Genomic DNA, 17,607 nt, shown 5'->3' with positions numbered 1-17,607 from the left:
GTGTGTGTTTTTGTGTGTGTGTGAGATCATATTAGAACGGAGTTGTGGGTTTGAACCAGCCTCAGTGATACATTAGAGGATATTGGTCAAAGAATATGGGCTGTGTAATCCCTCTCTAATATGATGAATATTATAATTATTAATACTATAATGCTAACACTAATTACTTAGAACTGCATTAATAAAGTCAAATGTAAAGGACAACTGATGCAAATGAGCTCTTAGCTAAGACTGGTGCAGTTACTTTTAATTGTGCGCTGTCCCCGCAAAAATAGACAAATAAAATAAATAAAAATGTTTGTATTTCCAGTTACCTCTCTACTCTAAACCTTTAGAGAAAAGGCAAACAAATACTAGAATAAATTATATTTTAAAAAAATCTTCAGTCCACTAAAAACCCCCTCAGTGTGAAAGCTTTTGTAAACATGTAAAAAGCAGAGGGCCATCATCCTGTTCATTATCATTTCTTTGTGTGTCAGAGTAAAGCAGGTCCAGTGACTGACTACGTTCGGGGAGAAGACGTCCTAGACATCTGGTTTGACAGCGGAGCATCATGGGCTGCTGTACTAGAAGGTACATTGGAAGCTTCTTAAAACAGATACAAGTTTGCAAAATGGATGTATGAGACTTTATATTGTACATGGATGTGATGATTCTACTCTCTTACACTTCTCTCTCCACTGACACTGTTGTTGTTCTCAGAGTAGCAGCAGTTAATTCTCCAGCTCACTCCAGCTTTCAAAAGGCCTTTAATCGAGTGTCCTTTCATTAGTTTTATTGTAGAGAAAGCTACTTACACCTGCCTTACGTAGTCCTATTAAGTTGCTTTGCGAAGTAAGCAGTGGTTTGCTGATCACAGACCTGGATTAGAAGGCAGTGCAGTCTCAGCATACCAGGGTCACCATTAGTAGAACTGCAGACAATAACATCAGTGACCCACCTTAAGCTAATCTAGCAGTAAGTCTTCAAACCTTACATACATCACAAAAGTGTGCCAGTGTGGTATCATTTTGTTTGATGAAGAAGTGTGTTTTATGAATCTTTTCTCTTTCTTTATTCCACAGCAGAAAATGTTCCCCTCAACAAGTTAGTTTGTGTGGTAGCCTCAAACACTGAAGCAAGCTGTGAAAAAAATGCACTTTTGTTGACCTATTTGGTGGAATTCTCTTGACACAAGTGTTTTTAATCATGCCAGCAGTGTGGCTCTATGGACGGTCCACTACCTTGGTCCAGTTTGAAATATGTAAACAGCTACATATTGGATGGCTAATAGACAGGGACAGCTATTATAGCAGTCTGTTCCCTTCAGGACTTTGGTGTCCCCTTCACTCCCCTTTTTTGTGAAACATCTCAACAAGTATTGGTTGGATAGCCATGAAACTTTGTAGTGCAGACACACAGAGCAGCTAGCAGAGCTGTAGACCTTTCTTGTAGTCAGAGGGGACCTGTTCACTGTCGCTGTTTGTCATTTCCAGAGGAGATGGAGGGAGACACTGAGGAGCCTGAGTCACATCTCAGCTGGCTCCCCGCTCCGCTTCGCAAACCTCTGGTCCCAGGTTATTTGATCACGCACCTGCTTTGGCAGACACAGCAGCCTTTCTCTTCCAACATGTCTTCAGCCTTCTCTGTCCTTGTTTGTCAGGCTCTTACTCCTGCTGCGTCTCATTCTGCTCATACGTCCTCTTTGTGTCTTCAGATGCTCTTGGATATGTTGTAATTATAAGTTCAACACATAAATGGGATGTGTTCTGTTCAGAGCTGGTTACAACGCCAGATGAATATCTCCTTTTCACTGTGCAGAAGTCGGCACTTCTCCAGTATCTGAGTACTGGAAACAGACATTCTAGTTGCAATTCAGTAAATTAAGACCAAAAGCATTTGAGTGTGCGATGAGGAGTATTTAAGAAAACCAAATGTGGAAGGAGGAGAATACGAGGAACTCTTCAAGACAGCATGAATCTCAACCCCTCCTCTCTTTCTCTTTGTCTTTTGCATGCAGGAAATATACAGAGCGCTCTGCACTGTGACAGTTTGCTTCTTTTTCCAGGATTGGCTGAAACTCTGCACTTCTCTGCTCTCTGTGTTGTCTGTGGATTCATTCAGATGGACGAGGCTGAAAGTTGTCTGTGCATGTGATGCGATGGCTACGATACCTGTAACTTGTCTTGAACGATGGTCCCTTTTTAAGTGTAGTCCTTGCACACATGATGGGCTGTTGCAATTTTACAACTAACACTGGTTGGTTTCTCTTGTCTTTTCCAGACCCTTCTGTCTTCTGGGACATTCACTAACTATTATGTTTAGCTCATTTTTGTGACATGAGTGTACAGTGACTTTATTCACCCCTCTTTTCTCTGCAACCTGCCCTCGTCCTGCAGAGTCAGACTCCAGGGCAGATGCATATGTGGAAGGGAAGGACCAGATTGGAGGCTGGTTTCAGTCCTCGCTGCTGACCAGCGTAGCCGTCAGGAACAAGGCACCTTACAAGTGAGTGTCTCATCCTCTCACTGTGGTGTGCACCAGGACTGAATGACTGTAGATGACTCTGTGTGCCAGATACATAGCAAAAATATATTGAATTGTAAGTATCATGGCAATACAACAGATTGCAATGCAGTGGATGGACAGTTTTTCTTTCTTTCTGTTATTATTCATTTGAACAGACCACCTTGAGTTATAATCCATCCAAAGGCTGTTGATAAATGCACATACCCCAAAAAACCAAAAACAAAAAACACTCAACAACAATAGCAACATAACCAGATCATCTTAGTGATGACACCCTAAATGGCACATGGGTAAAATAAAATAAATAAATAAATAAAACATACAAAACAAACAAATTAAGAAATAATAAATACTTTGTGTATACTGTCATTATTTCATAAAATATAACTTTGCTTAACTCATTGTATTTCCTTTTGCATCATTGATTCGAGCTGTAGAAAGTTCCAGAGAGACGATGTCTACTAATGAGAGGATCCATTGGGAGATGTGGAGTTTATGAGGAGGTTTCAACCTTAATACTAACAGTCTTTTGGTGGCTGTCAGACCTAAAAGCAGAAGTATTCTCTGAGATTTGGAGACATTAATTACTGAATCATCATTTAGAAGTAAGACATTAGGTAAAATAAGAATAGTATTTCCTGTGATATCACATAACACAGTATATAACTCTAGACCAAAAATACTTCACAGCCGGGCAGCCCACATTATATGCAGATAGGTTCCCACTTCATTATTATTACATAATGTACAGATGGGCGTGGGACAAAGGTTGAATTGAAGGTCTTTCCTAGGGGTTAAATAAAAAAAGCGGTCCTCTTATAGTAATTATTTTCATCATTGACTCTATCTGTATGATTTTTCTAACATGAATGAAAGCATCTGGTGGACATTGCTTTAGCCTTAAACAAGCTTGGGATTTGTCATTGGTGTAACTGATAGTGACAAGTTTATCAGTTTAAGGTTACTGAAACTGTTAAACTTGAAAGAAGCCTGTACTTTAAGTGCTACACCAGTGATCTGTTATGACTTTTATAAAGGAGAAAGTAAAATAAGAGATCCTAATTTTTCATGGTGTGTGTGTGTGTGTGTATATGTGTGTAGGTCTCTGGTGGTCCACGGCTTCGCTGTCAGTGAGAAAGGAGAGAAGATGTCCAAGTCTGTGGGCAATGTTGTGGATCCTGATGCAGTCATTAATGGAGGGAAGGTAAGGTGCCGGCCTCTGGGAAACTGTCCTGTGACTGTAACAAGGTTTGGATTTGTCCTTCAGTGTGAACATATATTGAATCAACTTGTTGCACTCATTATAAAATCCTTTTCTAACTTACCCTTAATGGTGTGTGGCCATGTAGATTATTTTTATGCTATTTGCCAAGGTTTTGATATATCTGCTGCTGAGACTTTAACCACATCTGGATAAATGGAATAGAATTTCCTTTGTATTGTGTAATACGTTTGAACACTAACAATATCTCGGCTCATATTTCAAAACATTGACAAATAAAACTGAAATACTATCTGCAATGCCAGATACGCCCAGGTGGTCAGTGGTATGTTTTCAGTGATTTAGGTGACCTGACTCTTAAATTTTATCAGGAGTCACTAAAACTTTTATAAAGATAACTTCTAGATGTCGCTCTAGAGCCCCACCATCTCAGATCAACACAATGGGTGCTACCGCCAACCACCTCGTTTTACCTAGCTGATAATAGCAGAAAAAACACTTTAAACTGGACAAAAACAAAATAAAACTCAACAGAACTGTCTTTGTTAGTCTTTCCAACAATCACCAACTCTTGTTTGGTCCAAATAAATCCTTAATTTATGAGTTAAATGAGAAAATAGCCCCAAAACGGGCTGCAGTGCCCTGTAACGTTAGCTACTCCTTGGAGACAAATACAACAAAGTACGTTCACTAACTGCTTGTTTCTGCCACTGACAGACTCAGATTGTTATTCTGTGTGTCTGACAGCATTATGGAAAGGATCCCTACAGACATAGAGCTTTTGTTTAACCAGAAACCGTAATATCACTATCACTCAGCACCAGACTCCATAGAGAAAAACAGAATTTTACCTTGCAGAACATTATACCATTGTAACTTCATTCAAATTGGACAAAAACAAAATAAAACTCACCAAAACAGTCTTTGTTAGTATGTCCAACAATCACCAACTCTGGTTTGATCAAAATAAATCCTGAATTCACTGTGTAGATGAGAAAAAAGGCTTTTAACATACACATGCGGCTAGACCGGCTTTGTAAACAGAGCACAGAGAGGCTTTGATAACAACACACTCCGAGAGGGTGTGACATCATTCTCTGCTCAGGAGACCGTGACTCGACTATATCTTTACATAACAAATAGTGCTTTCCTGCTATATTCAAATGTAAATCTCATATAATCTTTTGAAGACAAAATGGTATTTTTCTTGATCTATTTTCAGGACCCCAGTATGCCAGCCTATGGGGCAGATGTGCTGCGTTGGTGGGTGGCGGAGTCAAACGTCTTCTCTGAGGTTCAGATCGGACCCTCTGCACTCAACTCAGCCAGAGACAGCATCAGCAAGGTACCAGTGCAGTAAGGACGCGGTTGCAAGAGAGTGTTTTATTTTTTTGGAATGATACCGCTTTCACACTCTGTCCATATTTCTCTCCCAGTTGAGGAACACTCTGAAGTTTCTGCTCGGGAACCTGCAGGGCTTCGACCCCCGCGTGCAGGCTGTGGACCCCAAAGAGATGCACTACATTGATCAGTACATGCTGCACTTGCTCCGCGAGTACAGCATCAAGGTAGAACTTGTTCATCTCAGTCCAAACAGAGCCAGCTGCTGACTGTCATGAGGTTACTGATGTGTGTGTGAATGTGTGTGAATGTGTGTGTATGCGTGTGTTTGTGTGTATTTGTAGGTGACAGATGCCTACAGTGAGTTTGATGCTGGCAGGGCCATCCGTGTCCTCCAAGCCTTCATCGCCAGAGACGTCTCCAACTTGTACTTCAGCATCATCAAAGACAGGTCCACAACATGAAAGCCACTCTTGGTTTAGCTGTGTCTGTGTCCTGCCTGTGGCTTTACTTTGTCTTAAGTTTCTGTTAAACTCTGTCTTTGTTCTTCTGTCTTTTTATTTCTGCCCTTTTCAATCAGGTTGTACTGTGATCCAGAGGACTCGTTGGGCAGAAGATCATGTCAGACGGTTTTAGAGGAAGTCCTAGATGGAGTGACCAGATCCATAGCCCCCATCCTGCCACATCTAGCTGAAGAGGTCTATCTACACGCACCAGGACATGACCGTATGTGCCTGTTGGTTTGTGCTGTCAGAATATTGAGGTTACCCCTTATGACTGTGACCGTCTGTTCGTATATTTTTGTTCACTTGCTAACAAATGCACTCCTCTACTGTAATTGTCTCTGCAGAAGGGGAGACGTTATTCAAGAGCGGCTGGGTCAAAAGCAGTTCTGTGTGGCGGCGACCAGGATTGGAGGAGGCAGTGGAAGGGGCGTGTGCGATCAGGGACTCCTTCCTGTCCTCCATTCCAGGCAAAAACGCAGCCCAGTATGACCTCACCATTGCCATTGAACCCGGTTTGCTGTTTGAACTCATGGAGGTAAATCAAACCAAACACATCTGAGACTGAGACTGATGATATTGATACGATTGAAACAGATTGAAACCAACAAAAGTCTGTTGGCTGCAAAATACACTGACCTTTTTAACTGGTGGATGAAATGAAACAGTCTCAACTTAATACTGATGCCTCTTTATGACCTACATAAACAAAGGAGATCCTCAGTGAACAGATTTCCACATTCTATATTGTTATTCTTATTGCCTGCCATCGGGTCAAATTTGGTAGATTCCCCTTGAAATGAGTGAAATGAGGCAGTAGAAACACTACCGCTATTGTCCATAAAAGAGAAAATGATCCACTAAATGGGCTGCAAATATTGTCTGTAATGTGTTGTTTGCTTACATAACACTACATTAATAAAATACCTGGCTAGAGCTATAACATCATTTTTACTGGTGTAACACCTTTAAAATATTACAATACTATAATAATTGTTACATAAATAAAAAATGTCTTTTATATTTCTGTATGTGTATTTAAAGGCTCAATATTAATAGAAACTCCTCCTGTCCACCTCTACACTCCCAGTCTCTCCAAGAGGAACCCTCCTCCACCTCCTCGCAGCTGGTTGAGCTGATGATGGTGGCGCGGGTCAACCTCACCAGTAAGCTACCCCGCGACCTGCCCTCAGATGCCCTGCTGAGCCACGGAAGCTTCCTCATAAACCTGGAAGGTGAGGACCGTCAATACTAAGCTAGTGATGCAAATGTTAACCAAGTTTGTGGGATGCCATACTTCCTAACAGCTACATAACACTGGCAGTGTCAGGGCCCGGGTGCTATTGGTTACACATGAGGCATGTATCAGTAATTAATGGCATGGATTACCATGGTAACCCATGCTGCAGGTTTTAAGAGGACCAGAAAAAAACCCGAAATCATAAAGTTTGGGGATTCACAGGAGAAAAGGATTTTAAAGAATGGTCAAAATTGAAGCAGCAGAGGTTGATATCCTGACTTTTGGGTCAAGCGCCAAAATCACTTGATACTACATTTCCCATAATGCATTTTTCTTCTCTGTTGTGTATTAAAGTTCACAACATAAAAAAGCACCAACATGTAACTGCCAACCTCCTATTGGAAAAACATCAATACGCAGTGACTTCCAGTTTGCTCAGTGTGTGTGTGTGTGTGTGTGTCGTCAGGTGGTGTTATCCGTGAGGACAGTGCCTACAGTATAGCAGTGGTACCCACCTCTGCTGCCCGCTGCCCACGGTGCCGGCGATACACTGCAGAGTCAGCAGACTGCCTGTGCCCGCGCTGCCAGTCCGCTGTTTCACAGGCTCACTGACGACCAGACATCGCGTCACCGTGACGACCAGCGAACACCACCTTGGCTGTTTTGTTTCCCCGCTGGATATAGACCAGGTTTTACGATGCCTGTCTCTATTATATGAGAGTTGTGACACTAACTCTGAATCAATTGTCCTCTCTGGTAAGGGAACCTGCAGGTTGGCACAGGGCTGCATTGTAATGGCCTAACAGCAGATAAGCGTACTGTTCCTCAATGTGCTTCAGATTTCACTGTTTCGCACTCACTGTACACTTTCCTAGAACAGCAGGTGAAGCTTATATGTCCAAGGCTGCAGCATGAATGTGCTGCTTATACATTTGGTCTTGTACCACCAAGAAACTGATACAGCATGAGCTAGATTGTTTACTGTATATATATAATTGGGAATTTAATATATTGACTTGATTTTCAGTCTAGAAGGGATGCCATTCAGAGGGTGTATGTGTTTTTTTTTTTTATGCGTTAATACATGGAAAAGAAATTCACTACCATGAGAGTCACTGTGTGACAACAGTATAACAGAATTTATATTGGGTGTGGGTAAATTCTGTAAACGCCTACTTTATATAATAAAGCCTGTTCCTCGTCAACTTTCCCATAAAATTGAAGGTGTATGGAAAGATATCTCTAAGTTATAAATAAATGGAGTTGTATCTGAACATGTTATGAGTGTACGTGATTATTATCTCAACAGAAACAATATCTAAGCTTTTGAGAAACCTTTTTATTCTGCATTGGATCAGCCCAGTGGGACTACAGAATAGAAGGTGTACAGGCACAGCTAGTACAGTACTGTCTGCATATATAAATAAAAAATAATTCTTTATGATACAGCTCTTGTCCATGAGAGGGAAAGCGGAAGGAGAAATGTCAAACAGGACTCTGATATGGCACACAGTTAGGACACCCACACACTGACGTCTGATTTTTAAAGAGAATCGGATTGAAAATGAGGGAGAAGTGACAAAGAAAAGACATGCCCCGTTCCTTAATAACCATCTCCTAAACGCTTCAATAACACAAGAATTCATTATAATTTATGTTACATGCACAAAAATATGATGGATTAAAAAAAGTTAAAAGCCTATCATATCCACTCTACATCGCTGCCTTCTACTATTAAATTGTGAGGACGAATTATTGTATTAACGTAAGCTGAATAACGAAACAAAGAATCTCCTCTGTGACAAAGAGGGTCGCTTATCACCGCTGCCTCTCTCATCCGTCCACTATGGCCAAGCCTTAAAAAGGGGTCTCCAACCCCCCATCCCTCCCTCTCAGGAGGGTCAGTCCTCAGTGGTGAGGGCCTCCACAGCCTCCAGGAGGTGCAGGGCCAGGCTGTACTGGGCGTGGTTCTCCGGGAGGATTTCAATCAGACGGCCGACCAGCCTGCTGGTCTGCGGCAGGGGGACCAGGGGGCACCGCAGCTCACCGGGGTCCTGCAGCACACGAAACACATTATAAACATGATGCTAGGCAAAACTTCCAAATAGCCCTTATCAATGTAATGACATCTGGTTCAGGTAGTTTTTTCCATGGGTCCATGTCCTGTCTAGTGATTACTTAAAAGATACTCTACTTGTGGTTCAGGGTGCCTCTGTGAATACTGGAATACAAGAGTTGAACTGAATATTGAAAATAGCATCTAGCCTCTGAGGACCTGTGACTGAAATATCTCCAGTGTATAAGATGTTTTGGTGTCTCACCATAGCCTTGAGCCATGTGCAGAGGGTGGGGGGCAGGCGGGCCAGGAGCTCCATGGCAGCCTGCGTCTGGCTCTGGCTGTGGAGCAGTGAGTAGCTCAGCCTCTGGCCAGTCAGCACCAGCAGCTGGGAGCCCAGTACATCCTTATCCTCCACCTCTAACATCACCTGGGTGAGGACATCCAAAACCACACACTTACACAGCAGAACATTTCAAGCACTGTGGTCAGCATAAAGGTTTAATAGAACGTACAACAAAAATGTAGTATCATCCCAAAGAGCCACATTTTCCTTTACCTCTTCAGCCCGGGGGTCGAGGCCCTGGTTGTAGAGCTCGCAGACGAGGTGCCGTCTCAGGATGTCGGGGTTGACCTGCAGCAGGGAGCCCAGCTCCAGACACATCGAGGGCCACCAGTCAGCCTTGGGGCCACTAGAAGGTAGAGGGGGGGTGCTGGTGCCAGAGGAATCATCTATAGCCTGCACCCAGGCGGTCAGCACCCGCAGGAGGAACTGGGACATAGTAGGAGGGAAACACAGATGAGACAGAACATTTGTTTCAATATCTTCATTACAATTGACTCCTAGATAAGTCCAGCTCTCACCTCTTGTCGTAGTGAGATCAGGCCTGAGTCCATGTCTCCACTGGGCATCAGCTGGATGGTCGTCAGATCTCTGAAGAAAGCATTCTTCCCCTGTGACAGAAAGCAGAGCAATACTTAATAATTTAGAGAGGATCAATGTGTTCTTTTAATACAGCCAATACACTACGGCTGTGAACAGACAATGCTGTAATACTAGATTAGGAATCAGACAGCAGAATGACAGCAGCTGAATAATGCAAATAACCTTTTATATAATAATGTGTGAGGACAATAAAGTATCTAGTAGCTATTAAATGATGTCTAGAGACTTTGGTGGATATAGATAGGTTTACATTTACAGTCAACATGAGTATTAGTGAGTGTGTGTGTGTGTGTGTGTGTGAGTGTATGTCCCCTCACCTTGCTGTCAAACAGGCTGAGTGGTTTGACCTTTAGACTGAACGTCATAGCAGAATGTAGCAGAGAGGCTAACAGGCAGTGGTGTTGCACCAGGGGGTAGTGGACTCCTCTCTGTTCCAGGGCAAGTTCAGCTATGGATTCGGGGCCCTCTGCCCCGAACCACGCCTCCTCCCCAGACAGCTCTGGAGCTGGAACCTCTTCCACCGCGGAGTCCGCCTGCATGGCAAAGGAAAGAGATGATGATGAGAAAGGGTTGTGTAGTGGTGAAGAATGTGGCTAATTCACATTGTGATCATAACTCACCCGCAGTTAACGCAGTGCAGAATACAACACATGCACAACATTTAAAGTCCCCCTCCAGTCAAAAGTGTTTTGCTTATTGTTGGTTCAGTTGGATGTCTAAGCTTCACCATGCAGAATGATCTATGTGCACATATACTAAAAATGGACTTTGCATCATCATGTCTAGAAGTTAAACTTTTGAAATGAACAATATTTATATTGTCTAAATTTTCTAGAAAGAGGTGCAACAAGGTGTTTGAACTATTTTGTGGAGAAACCATATCAGACACAAATCATAGTTGGAATGTCTGGAGGGGATCTTTAAGTAAGCCAGCAAGCTAATGAAGTGCGTGTCAGCTGTGGTTAGTAGTGGCAGCGACAGGTTCCCCATGCTTTTTATCTGGAATCTGTTTACTTACATAGTAATTTATAAAAGACAAAGGGCACTGATTTTTAACCAATACTCCAGTCACCTCCATGAGGATCTGCAGCAGCTGGACACAGCAGCCCAGGAAATATGTCGCAGCTTTGTCTCCCATCCCGACATCCTGCACACATACACACATCATTAATATGTGAAGCTTAATTCTTTAATTGCAATACTACATAGAGGATTGAAAAAATCTAGCATACATCAAGACTGGCATTTTATATTTGAATCTAGGATGATGTTTTAGAATTTATACTGAGACACAAACTTACCCGTCGACATAAGCGATCTTTAGGTGATTTCCCCACCTAGGAAAAAAGAAATGGAAACATTTTACATGTTGCCCCACAGACTTAAAGGTTATATATATGAGATTTAAAACAATAACATAGCAAAAAACATCTATTTGCTATGTAATGATATCCTGGAGTCATGGTGTCCTAAGCCTGTGTATCACAGTCTCTCTGTGGTTTCTTTCCATAGCAGGTCTGCTCTGCTCAGTAGAACGACTGAAACTGCTGTTTTTATCATCTACGTCTGCAAATTCAGGATTTATTTAGACCAAACAAGAGTTGGGGATGGTTGGAACAGTGGACAGACTAACAAAGACTGTTTTGGTGAGTTTTATTTGGTTTCTCTCCACTTTGAATGAATATACAATGACATATGTAAAATTAGCGTTTTTCTCTATGGAGTCTGGTGGCGAGCGATAGCAATATTACTGTTTCTGGTTAAACAAAAGCTCTGTCTGTAGGGATCCTTTCCATAATGCTGTCAGACACTCAGAATAACAATCAGAGTCTGTCAGTGGCAGAAACAAGCACTGTTAGTGGGCTTCATTTGACAGGTGCATTTGTACCTGTTAGCTTAAGTTGCAACCATTGCAGCCCTTTTCACAAATATTTTCACATCTAACTCTGTGAATTAAAGGTTTATTTCAACCAAACCAGCCTTGGTGATTGTTGGAAACTGTGGAAAGACTAAGAAAGACGGTTTGGTGAGTTTAATTTTGTTAAGTTTTGGTCTGAGATGTGGGTGCTCTAGTTCGACATAAAAACACCTTCCCTCAGGTAGAAAGGTGTGTGTGTGTGTATAATTTACCTTCTCCATGAGGAAGGCTGCTGCTGACAAACGCTTGACAATGAACGTGCTCCACATCATTGTAGAAATACCTGTGAGGAAGATTCAAAGTTCAATGACACACTAATAACTGTCACTTTCAGAAGGCACTGATTTACATTTACATTACAACTCATAATACAGGACTTTCACTCTGAGGATATATGTTCTGGTATTTTACACATGCCTGAAGAATGAACACCCTTTTCTATAATTAAACATATTACTAAGATACATCAGACATATTATTATAAAAACTTTTTGCAAGCATGTAAACAAAAGCCACTGAGCCTCTCACCTAGTTGGATATGTGGACTGGTGACCAGCTTTAAATGTTCCACAGCCCAGCTTAAGTATCGACTCTCCTAGGAAGAGAAGCAGGTGTCCAGATTTCACAACAAATGCAATTTATGAAAACCTGCCTTTCCCCTCTGGTGAAACTGGCTTGTTGCAGCAAGTACTGACAACATACACAACATTAACAGAAGCCGACAACTATCAAAGAATACCCAAACTGATAAGACTACATGACCAATGAGTAAGATAAAATTGTTTTTTTAAACATTTAATGGCTGTCTTCTGAACTATATTTATCATAGACACAAATACGTATCTATGTGGGCGCCCGGTTAGCTCAGTCGGTAGAGCTGGCGACTCATGTACAGAGTTGCTGCAGCGGCCCAGGTTCGAATGCGACCTGCGGCCCTTTGCTGCGTGTCATCCCCTCTCTCTCTACCTGTCTATCTTCGGCTGTCCCTATCTAATAAAGGCATGAAAAGGCCAAAAAAATAACTTAAAAAAACCCCAAATATGTGTATGTATGTGGTAATGTGCACCTCAGGGTCTTTGTTCCACTGCACTACATATTCCCAGGAGCAGTGGGCGAAGAGCAGGTCGGGTGAGAGTGAGTGGGGGAACCGCTGGCACACTGCCACCAACAGCTCTGGAAAACACAGCGGACACTGTGGTAATGTAATGCTGTATGAGTCTACAAAGGTTTTAACATGTAAAGGTTATAAACATGAGAGAGGATTTTTAATTTAACATCCAGATTTCTGTACATCAAAACCAACGTTTTGATCAGTGCTTGTCCAGAATTCATTCCAGCAGCTAGATACCGTATCTCTGAGTCCTGACCTGCTGTCCTGTCTGTGTCCTCTTGGCTCTTCTCCTCCTGCTCCTTTCCTTCTTCTCCTGCCTTCTGCTCCAGTTTGTCCTCTGCCTCTTTGTCTTCTCTCTTCTGGAGAATTTCCTTCAGTCGCTCGGGGGACATGTTGTGCCTGAACACCCACTTGGAGACACTGTCAGCAATGCCACCTTTACAGATAGATGTGAAAAGAAACGTGTTAGAGCATCTGTCATATGTAGCCACAACCAGAATATGGATACTGAAAGAATAAAGAAAAACAATACAAGAAGGAAGTGACAGAATTACATCTCATTTAGAAGGAAATCATCACAAAAAAACTGAAAGCAAGACAAATAAATACAACAGCCTGCCTTTACACTGTTTATTCCTGAGGATATTCTTCTTTACTGCCTACCTGTGCCTCCTTCCATCAGCGTTTTGATGGAGCACTGTGCTGCAGCGCCCCCTCCTGCCCCCTGAGGAGGAGGCACCAACAGCAGAGTCTGCAGCACCAACACATCCTCTAGCTGGCGAACAAACACCACCCACTGCTCCAGCTCTAGGGACACCGCCTCCCACTCTGACTGCAACTGTCACAAACATTAACATAAAACGGGCGGAGTCAGGGAGTGTGCTTTCAGTGGCTGATACGGCAATAATATGGCAAAGAAACAGGTATTTTGTACTTCATGTTGCAAACTGCGTGTGTGCATGAGGCTTCTCTACCTTGCTGTCAGCCCGGCTTGTGATGCTAGCCTTAGCAGCACGGTGAGCAACGAAGGCGGCCAGCAGAGCAGCAGCAGAATTGTGGGACTGGATGCATGTGTGGCGAACTTGCTGCCACCAGGGGGAGATAGACTGGGTGTCCCAAGACTCCTCAACTGCACCTAAAGATGAAGAAGAAGAAGTGGTAACTCTTTTATCATCTTTCATTACCTTTAATTGGCTGACAGACAGACACTTATGTAACAAAGTCAGAACCATCGACTGTGTATAAAAATGGACCACGCATCTCTACCTCCTCCTGCTGTGCAAAAATGAATGAAATGAATGGATACATGTTTTTTAAGCAGCTGTCATGTCATCTATCTTGGTGTAGGGGCGGGACCTTAATACCACAGCTCTAAATGACATCACCAGGATGAAGATGGCAGCGGCCGTATCCGGGATATTTTGGCTTCATTTTTGGGACAAAGTGGAGACGCAACGCCCATCTTTTATATGTGGATGCTATATACGGTCAATGGTCAGCACACTCACAAAAACACATACCTTTCATGTTGCTGAGGGCAATGAGTAGTGTGTGTAAGTTTCTAACGGTTTCTCCTGGTTTCTGTAGCACCTCCTTCTCTCTTTGTAACCACACACTTAGCAACAGAGACTGAAAGAAAGAGGAGCAGGAAGAGTAAAAATTAAACACATATATTCATTTAGAATGGTGACGATACAAAAAAAACTAAATCATAAAATAAGTTCTTGGTTGCTGTCATTCCCGTTCTCTTAGAGGTGTTTTGGGAGGCTATGGCCTATGACAAAAAAACACACTTTTCAAAATATGAAATAACAAAAACTACACATCACTATTACATTTGTCTACAATTTATCTGTGATTTCAATTCCTTTTCCCCCTTAGACATTATCATGTATTAACCCTCACCACACTTTTACCTTCATTAGCAAATCTCAATTCAATCAATCAGTCTTTTCCTCCACCTTACCAGTAGCTGCTGTGGACTGATGCCCGCCTCCTGCAGTGTGTCACAGACTTTATGGAGTGGACTGTTTCCACACAGACAACCCCAGAACATAAAGTTCCCTGCAAAGGACATACAAGAGCAAAGTACTCAGTCTGGATTTGTGTGCTGTGCTCCCTCATTGAGGTTTGTGTATATTAAAGGTTTGTGTGCGTCTTTTTTTCCTCCCCCACAATTCTCCTTGTGCCTTGTGTAAGTCTGTGCTATTTTTACTCATGCCCATTTGTTTGGTACATATACAGCACGTGTCTGGGACAGAATGCATCACATCTGGACCTAAAAACCTGCCAATGCCCCACATTGTTTTTGCTGGATAATTTGATCTAGTCTTGTATTTCTGGAATAATCTTGTAGTCTGTAAGCCTCGTACTTTGTGCACCCTCATGTCAACATGACATGAAGTCTTGTAGTCTCCACTAATTAGTTATACTCTTTATTCACGGGTAGCAATTAATAACGTCGTTGATATTTGATTGTGTCATGGTAACTGGGTAGATGGCATATAATGTGAATGCAAATGTTGCCATACCTAGCCGATTCCATTCAGTTTCAGACACGTGGATCACCCTCAACTCCCCGTCCTCAGTGCACTCCATCTGAGAGAGAAAGGCTTGGGCAGGCAGGGGTGAGTAAGGTGAGTCCTGGGCAAATGAAACACTGGGTCTCGAGGTGAGCTGGGCGTAGCGTTGCAAGGTGGGGCCAACACGCGACAATTCCTCCTCTATGCCTTCAAAGGAGTCTTGCTGGGTGGGAGACAATAACTCTGCTTTACCACAAACCTTAAGTTAGATTATGTTATACCGTTTGTGTTGGTGTGTGTGTGTGTGTGTCCTCTCACGTCTTTAGAGCTGGCCTCTATGTCTGCAGCAGAGTGCAGTTGCTGGATGTCAGAGTAGAGCTGAAGCATTTTCAGCTGTGAAGAGCAGAGCTGGAGTAACGCTGTATCTACTTCCTCAGGGTCTGTAATGCAGAAACACATACATACATTACATTTTTCTCTTGCAGGACAAGGCTGTTTATCAGAGACAGAAGGCTCTGTGAATATAGCTTGGTCAACTTTAGAAATAACAATTAAATTTAGTTTTCTTCACAGAAATAAATTAAATTCTGGGATACCACTGTCTTAGAGCAGAACAACCGTTTATTTTCTGAAATAATAAAGTGATACTACACCTTGTTGCTTCAGAACGTCATATAAGGCGCCTGTGACTTTAGTAAGACATGAGACAGGAGCATTCTTATTTGACAGCAGAGACTCCAAAGCCTAAAAGGAAGCAGGAAGGCTGCAGTTAAAAGTGTGACTGTTACTGCCGGAGACAAAATGGCTGTCTATTAGTGTGTGAGGCCATCTGTACTGTATCTTTGGTTATACCTGCTTCTTAATTGCAGGGTGTTTGATATCCAGCAGCACACTTTTGGCTTCGCTCTCCAAAATATCTGAAAAGAAAAGATGATTAAAAACACATTATTCACACCTCTCTTATGTCATCCACGTATATCCATGTCTCCATTCTGTTCTCACTCATGTGTTTCTTACCAGGCTCCACCTCTCTGCTCCTCAGTATAGTTGTCAGTCTCTTTAACAGGTGCATGTCTTTGGCTCGCTCACTCTTCTTGTCACTGAAATGAAGAAGACAAAGAAAGAATGGGGTCTGGATGGATTGCTGGCAGACCTCAATTCCTCAACATTCTTTAGCTTGATAGCTAAATGAGGCTTTTGAGCTGAGTCAGTAAATTATGTAGAAATAATTAATAACGTGTCTTTAGCTGAGGTATGCAACACAAATATTACTAAAACACATTAATAATTGAATTGTAATAGCTTTAGAGGTCCTGGACTATATCTTTAAAAATACCAGCTGATCTACAGTAACTTCAGGTTAATGTATGAGTGTGTGTGTGTGTGTGTGTACCAACCTGAGGGCCAGGTGGAAGGGGATGTTCACTGTCCTCAGTGCTCCTGTGATGGGATCCAGCAGACATACCTGCTGGGTGTGGAGCTGCCAGCCCTGACTGGTGACACTGTTCACCCCCATTAGACGGTAGCCAGCATACAGCAACCTGGAACATTTTACATACATTTTGTTTTATGCTATTCCCCAGTTTGTACAGTGCATGTTTCTGTGGTATGTTAAATATGAAGATGCAGAGGTGCTGTTTTGTTTGTGATGCTTTTGAGGCGTGTTTATACCTGCAGTGTTTTCCCACAGTGAAGGCTCCGACTCGAGGCCCCTGCTGCATCGACCACACCTCAAGAATACCCCTGCGGGGGGCGTAGATGACCAGGAACAGGGCATGGCGTCTGGGGAGGGAGGCAGAGGGGGAGAACTCCCGATCGCCTCTTTCCTCTGGAACCTGCAGCCAACCCAACTGAGCATCTCGGTAACCTGCAGTTAAATGAATTGTTAGATTTATATTGCAGGGACATGCTAAATAACTTTTAAAGGTTATTTATATATATATGTGATATTTCAAACATGAATATAGCAGCAAACAACTATTTGCTAGATAAAGTGGAGTCATGGTGTCCTGAGCAGAGAATGGTGTCACTCTCCCTCTGCCTGTGTTGCTATCGCAGTCTCTCTGTGGTTTGTTTCCATAGCCGGTCTGCTCCGTGTGCAGCTGAGTAGAACGACTGAAACTGCTGTTTTTATCATCTATGTCTGTGAATTAAGGATTTATTTCAACCAAACCAGAGTTGGTGATTGTTGGAACAGTGGAAAGACTAACAAAGACTGTTCTGGTGAGTTTTATTTTGTT

At 42.5% G+C, this 17,607-nt stretch overlaps 2 protein-coding genes across 4 annotated transcripts in view; one reads left to right on the top strand and one right to left on the bottom strand.

Annotated features, from left to right (window-relative positions):
- iars2 (isoleucyl-tRNA synthetase 2, mitochondrial) overlaps positions 1-8,088 on the top strand; it is a 12,079-nt gene extending 3,991 nt beyond the window's left edge. The window contains exons 14-24 of one of the 2 annotated variants that reach the window (XM_035673341.1): positions 480-573; positions 1,476-1,556; positions 2,379-2,487; positions 3,610-3,712; positions 4,953-5,075; positions 5,167-5,298; positions 5,416-5,522; positions 5,652-5,797; positions 5,922-6,112; positions 6,665-6,809; positions 7,281-8,088. In XM_035673341.1, coding sequence (XP_035529234.1) covers positions 480-573; positions 1,476-1,556; positions 2,379-2,487; positions 3,610-3,712; positions 4,953-5,075; positions 5,167-5,298; positions 5,416-5,522; positions 5,652-5,797; positions 5,922-6,112; positions 6,665-6,809; positions 7,281-7,426 — 1,377 coding nt within the window. In that variant the 3' untranslated portion in view covers positions 7,427-8,088. The remainder of the gene's footprint in view (positions 1-479; positions 574-1,475; positions 1,557-2,378; positions 2,488-3,609; positions 3,713-4,952; positions 5,076-5,166; positions 5,299-5,415; positions 5,523-5,651; positions 5,798-5,921; positions 6,113-6,664; positions 6,810-7,280) is intronic. The other variant, XM_035673342.1, reaches the window with a different exon arrangement.
- Positions 8,089-8,133: 45 nt separating this feature from the next.
- The window catches only part of rab3gap2 (RAB3 GTPase activating protein subunit 2 (non-catalytic)), a 21,736-nt gene continuing 12,262 nt past the window's right edge, over positions 8,134-17,607 (bottom strand). The window contains exons 14-35 of one of the 2 annotated variants that reach the window (XM_035673339.1): positions 17,039-17,234; positions 16,765-16,908; positions 16,385-16,467; positions 16,220-16,284; positions 16,021-16,111; positions 15,686-15,807; positions 15,377-15,590; positions 14,812-14,909; positions 14,366-14,474; positions 13,820-13,980; positions 13,509-13,683; positions 13,102-13,281; positions 12,801-12,907; positions 12,263-12,329; positions 11,947-12,017; positions 11,118-11,153; positions 10,835-10,963; positions 10,134-10,349; positions 9,735-9,824; positions 9,430-9,642; positions 9,136-9,300; positions 8,134-8,868 (exon numbers count right to left, since the gene is read on the bottom strand). In XM_035673339.1, the coding sequence (XP_035529232.1) occupies positions 8,716-8,868; positions 9,136-9,300; positions 9,430-9,642; positions 9,735-9,824; positions 10,134-10,349; positions 10,835-10,963; positions 11,118-11,153; positions 11,947-12,017; positions 12,263-12,329; positions 12,801-12,907; positions 13,102-13,281; positions 13,509-13,683; positions 13,820-13,980; positions 14,366-14,474; positions 14,812-14,909; positions 15,377-15,590; positions 15,686-15,807; positions 16,021-16,111; positions 16,220-16,284; positions 16,385-16,467; positions 16,765-16,908; positions 17,039-17,234 (2,885 nt within the window). In that variant the 3' untranslated portion in view covers positions 8,134-8,715. The remainder of the gene's footprint in view (positions 8,869-9,135; positions 9,301-9,429; positions 9,643-9,734; positions 9,825-10,133; positions 10,350-10,834; positions 10,964-11,117; positions 11,154-11,946; positions 12,018-12,262; positions 12,330-12,800; positions 12,908-13,101; positions 13,282-13,508; positions 13,684-13,819; positions 13,981-14,365; positions 14,475-14,811; positions 14,910-15,376; positions 15,591-15,685; positions 15,808-16,020; positions 16,112-16,219; positions 16,285-16,384; positions 16,468-16,764; positions 16,909-17,038; positions 17,235-17,607) is intronic. The other variant, XM_035673340.1, reaches the window with a different exon arrangement.

The sequence above is a fragment of the Morone saxatilis genome, unplaced genomic scaffold (genome assembly GCF_004916995.1).
Source record: "Morone saxatilis isolate NCDOM2014 unplaced genomic scaffold, NCSU_SB_2.0 Contig3, whole genome shotgun sequence".
Lineage (NCBI taxonomy): Eukaryota > Metazoa > Chordata > Actinopteri > Moronidae > Morone > Morone saxatilis.
This window is presented reverse-complemented; position numbering and strand designations above follow the sequence as displayed.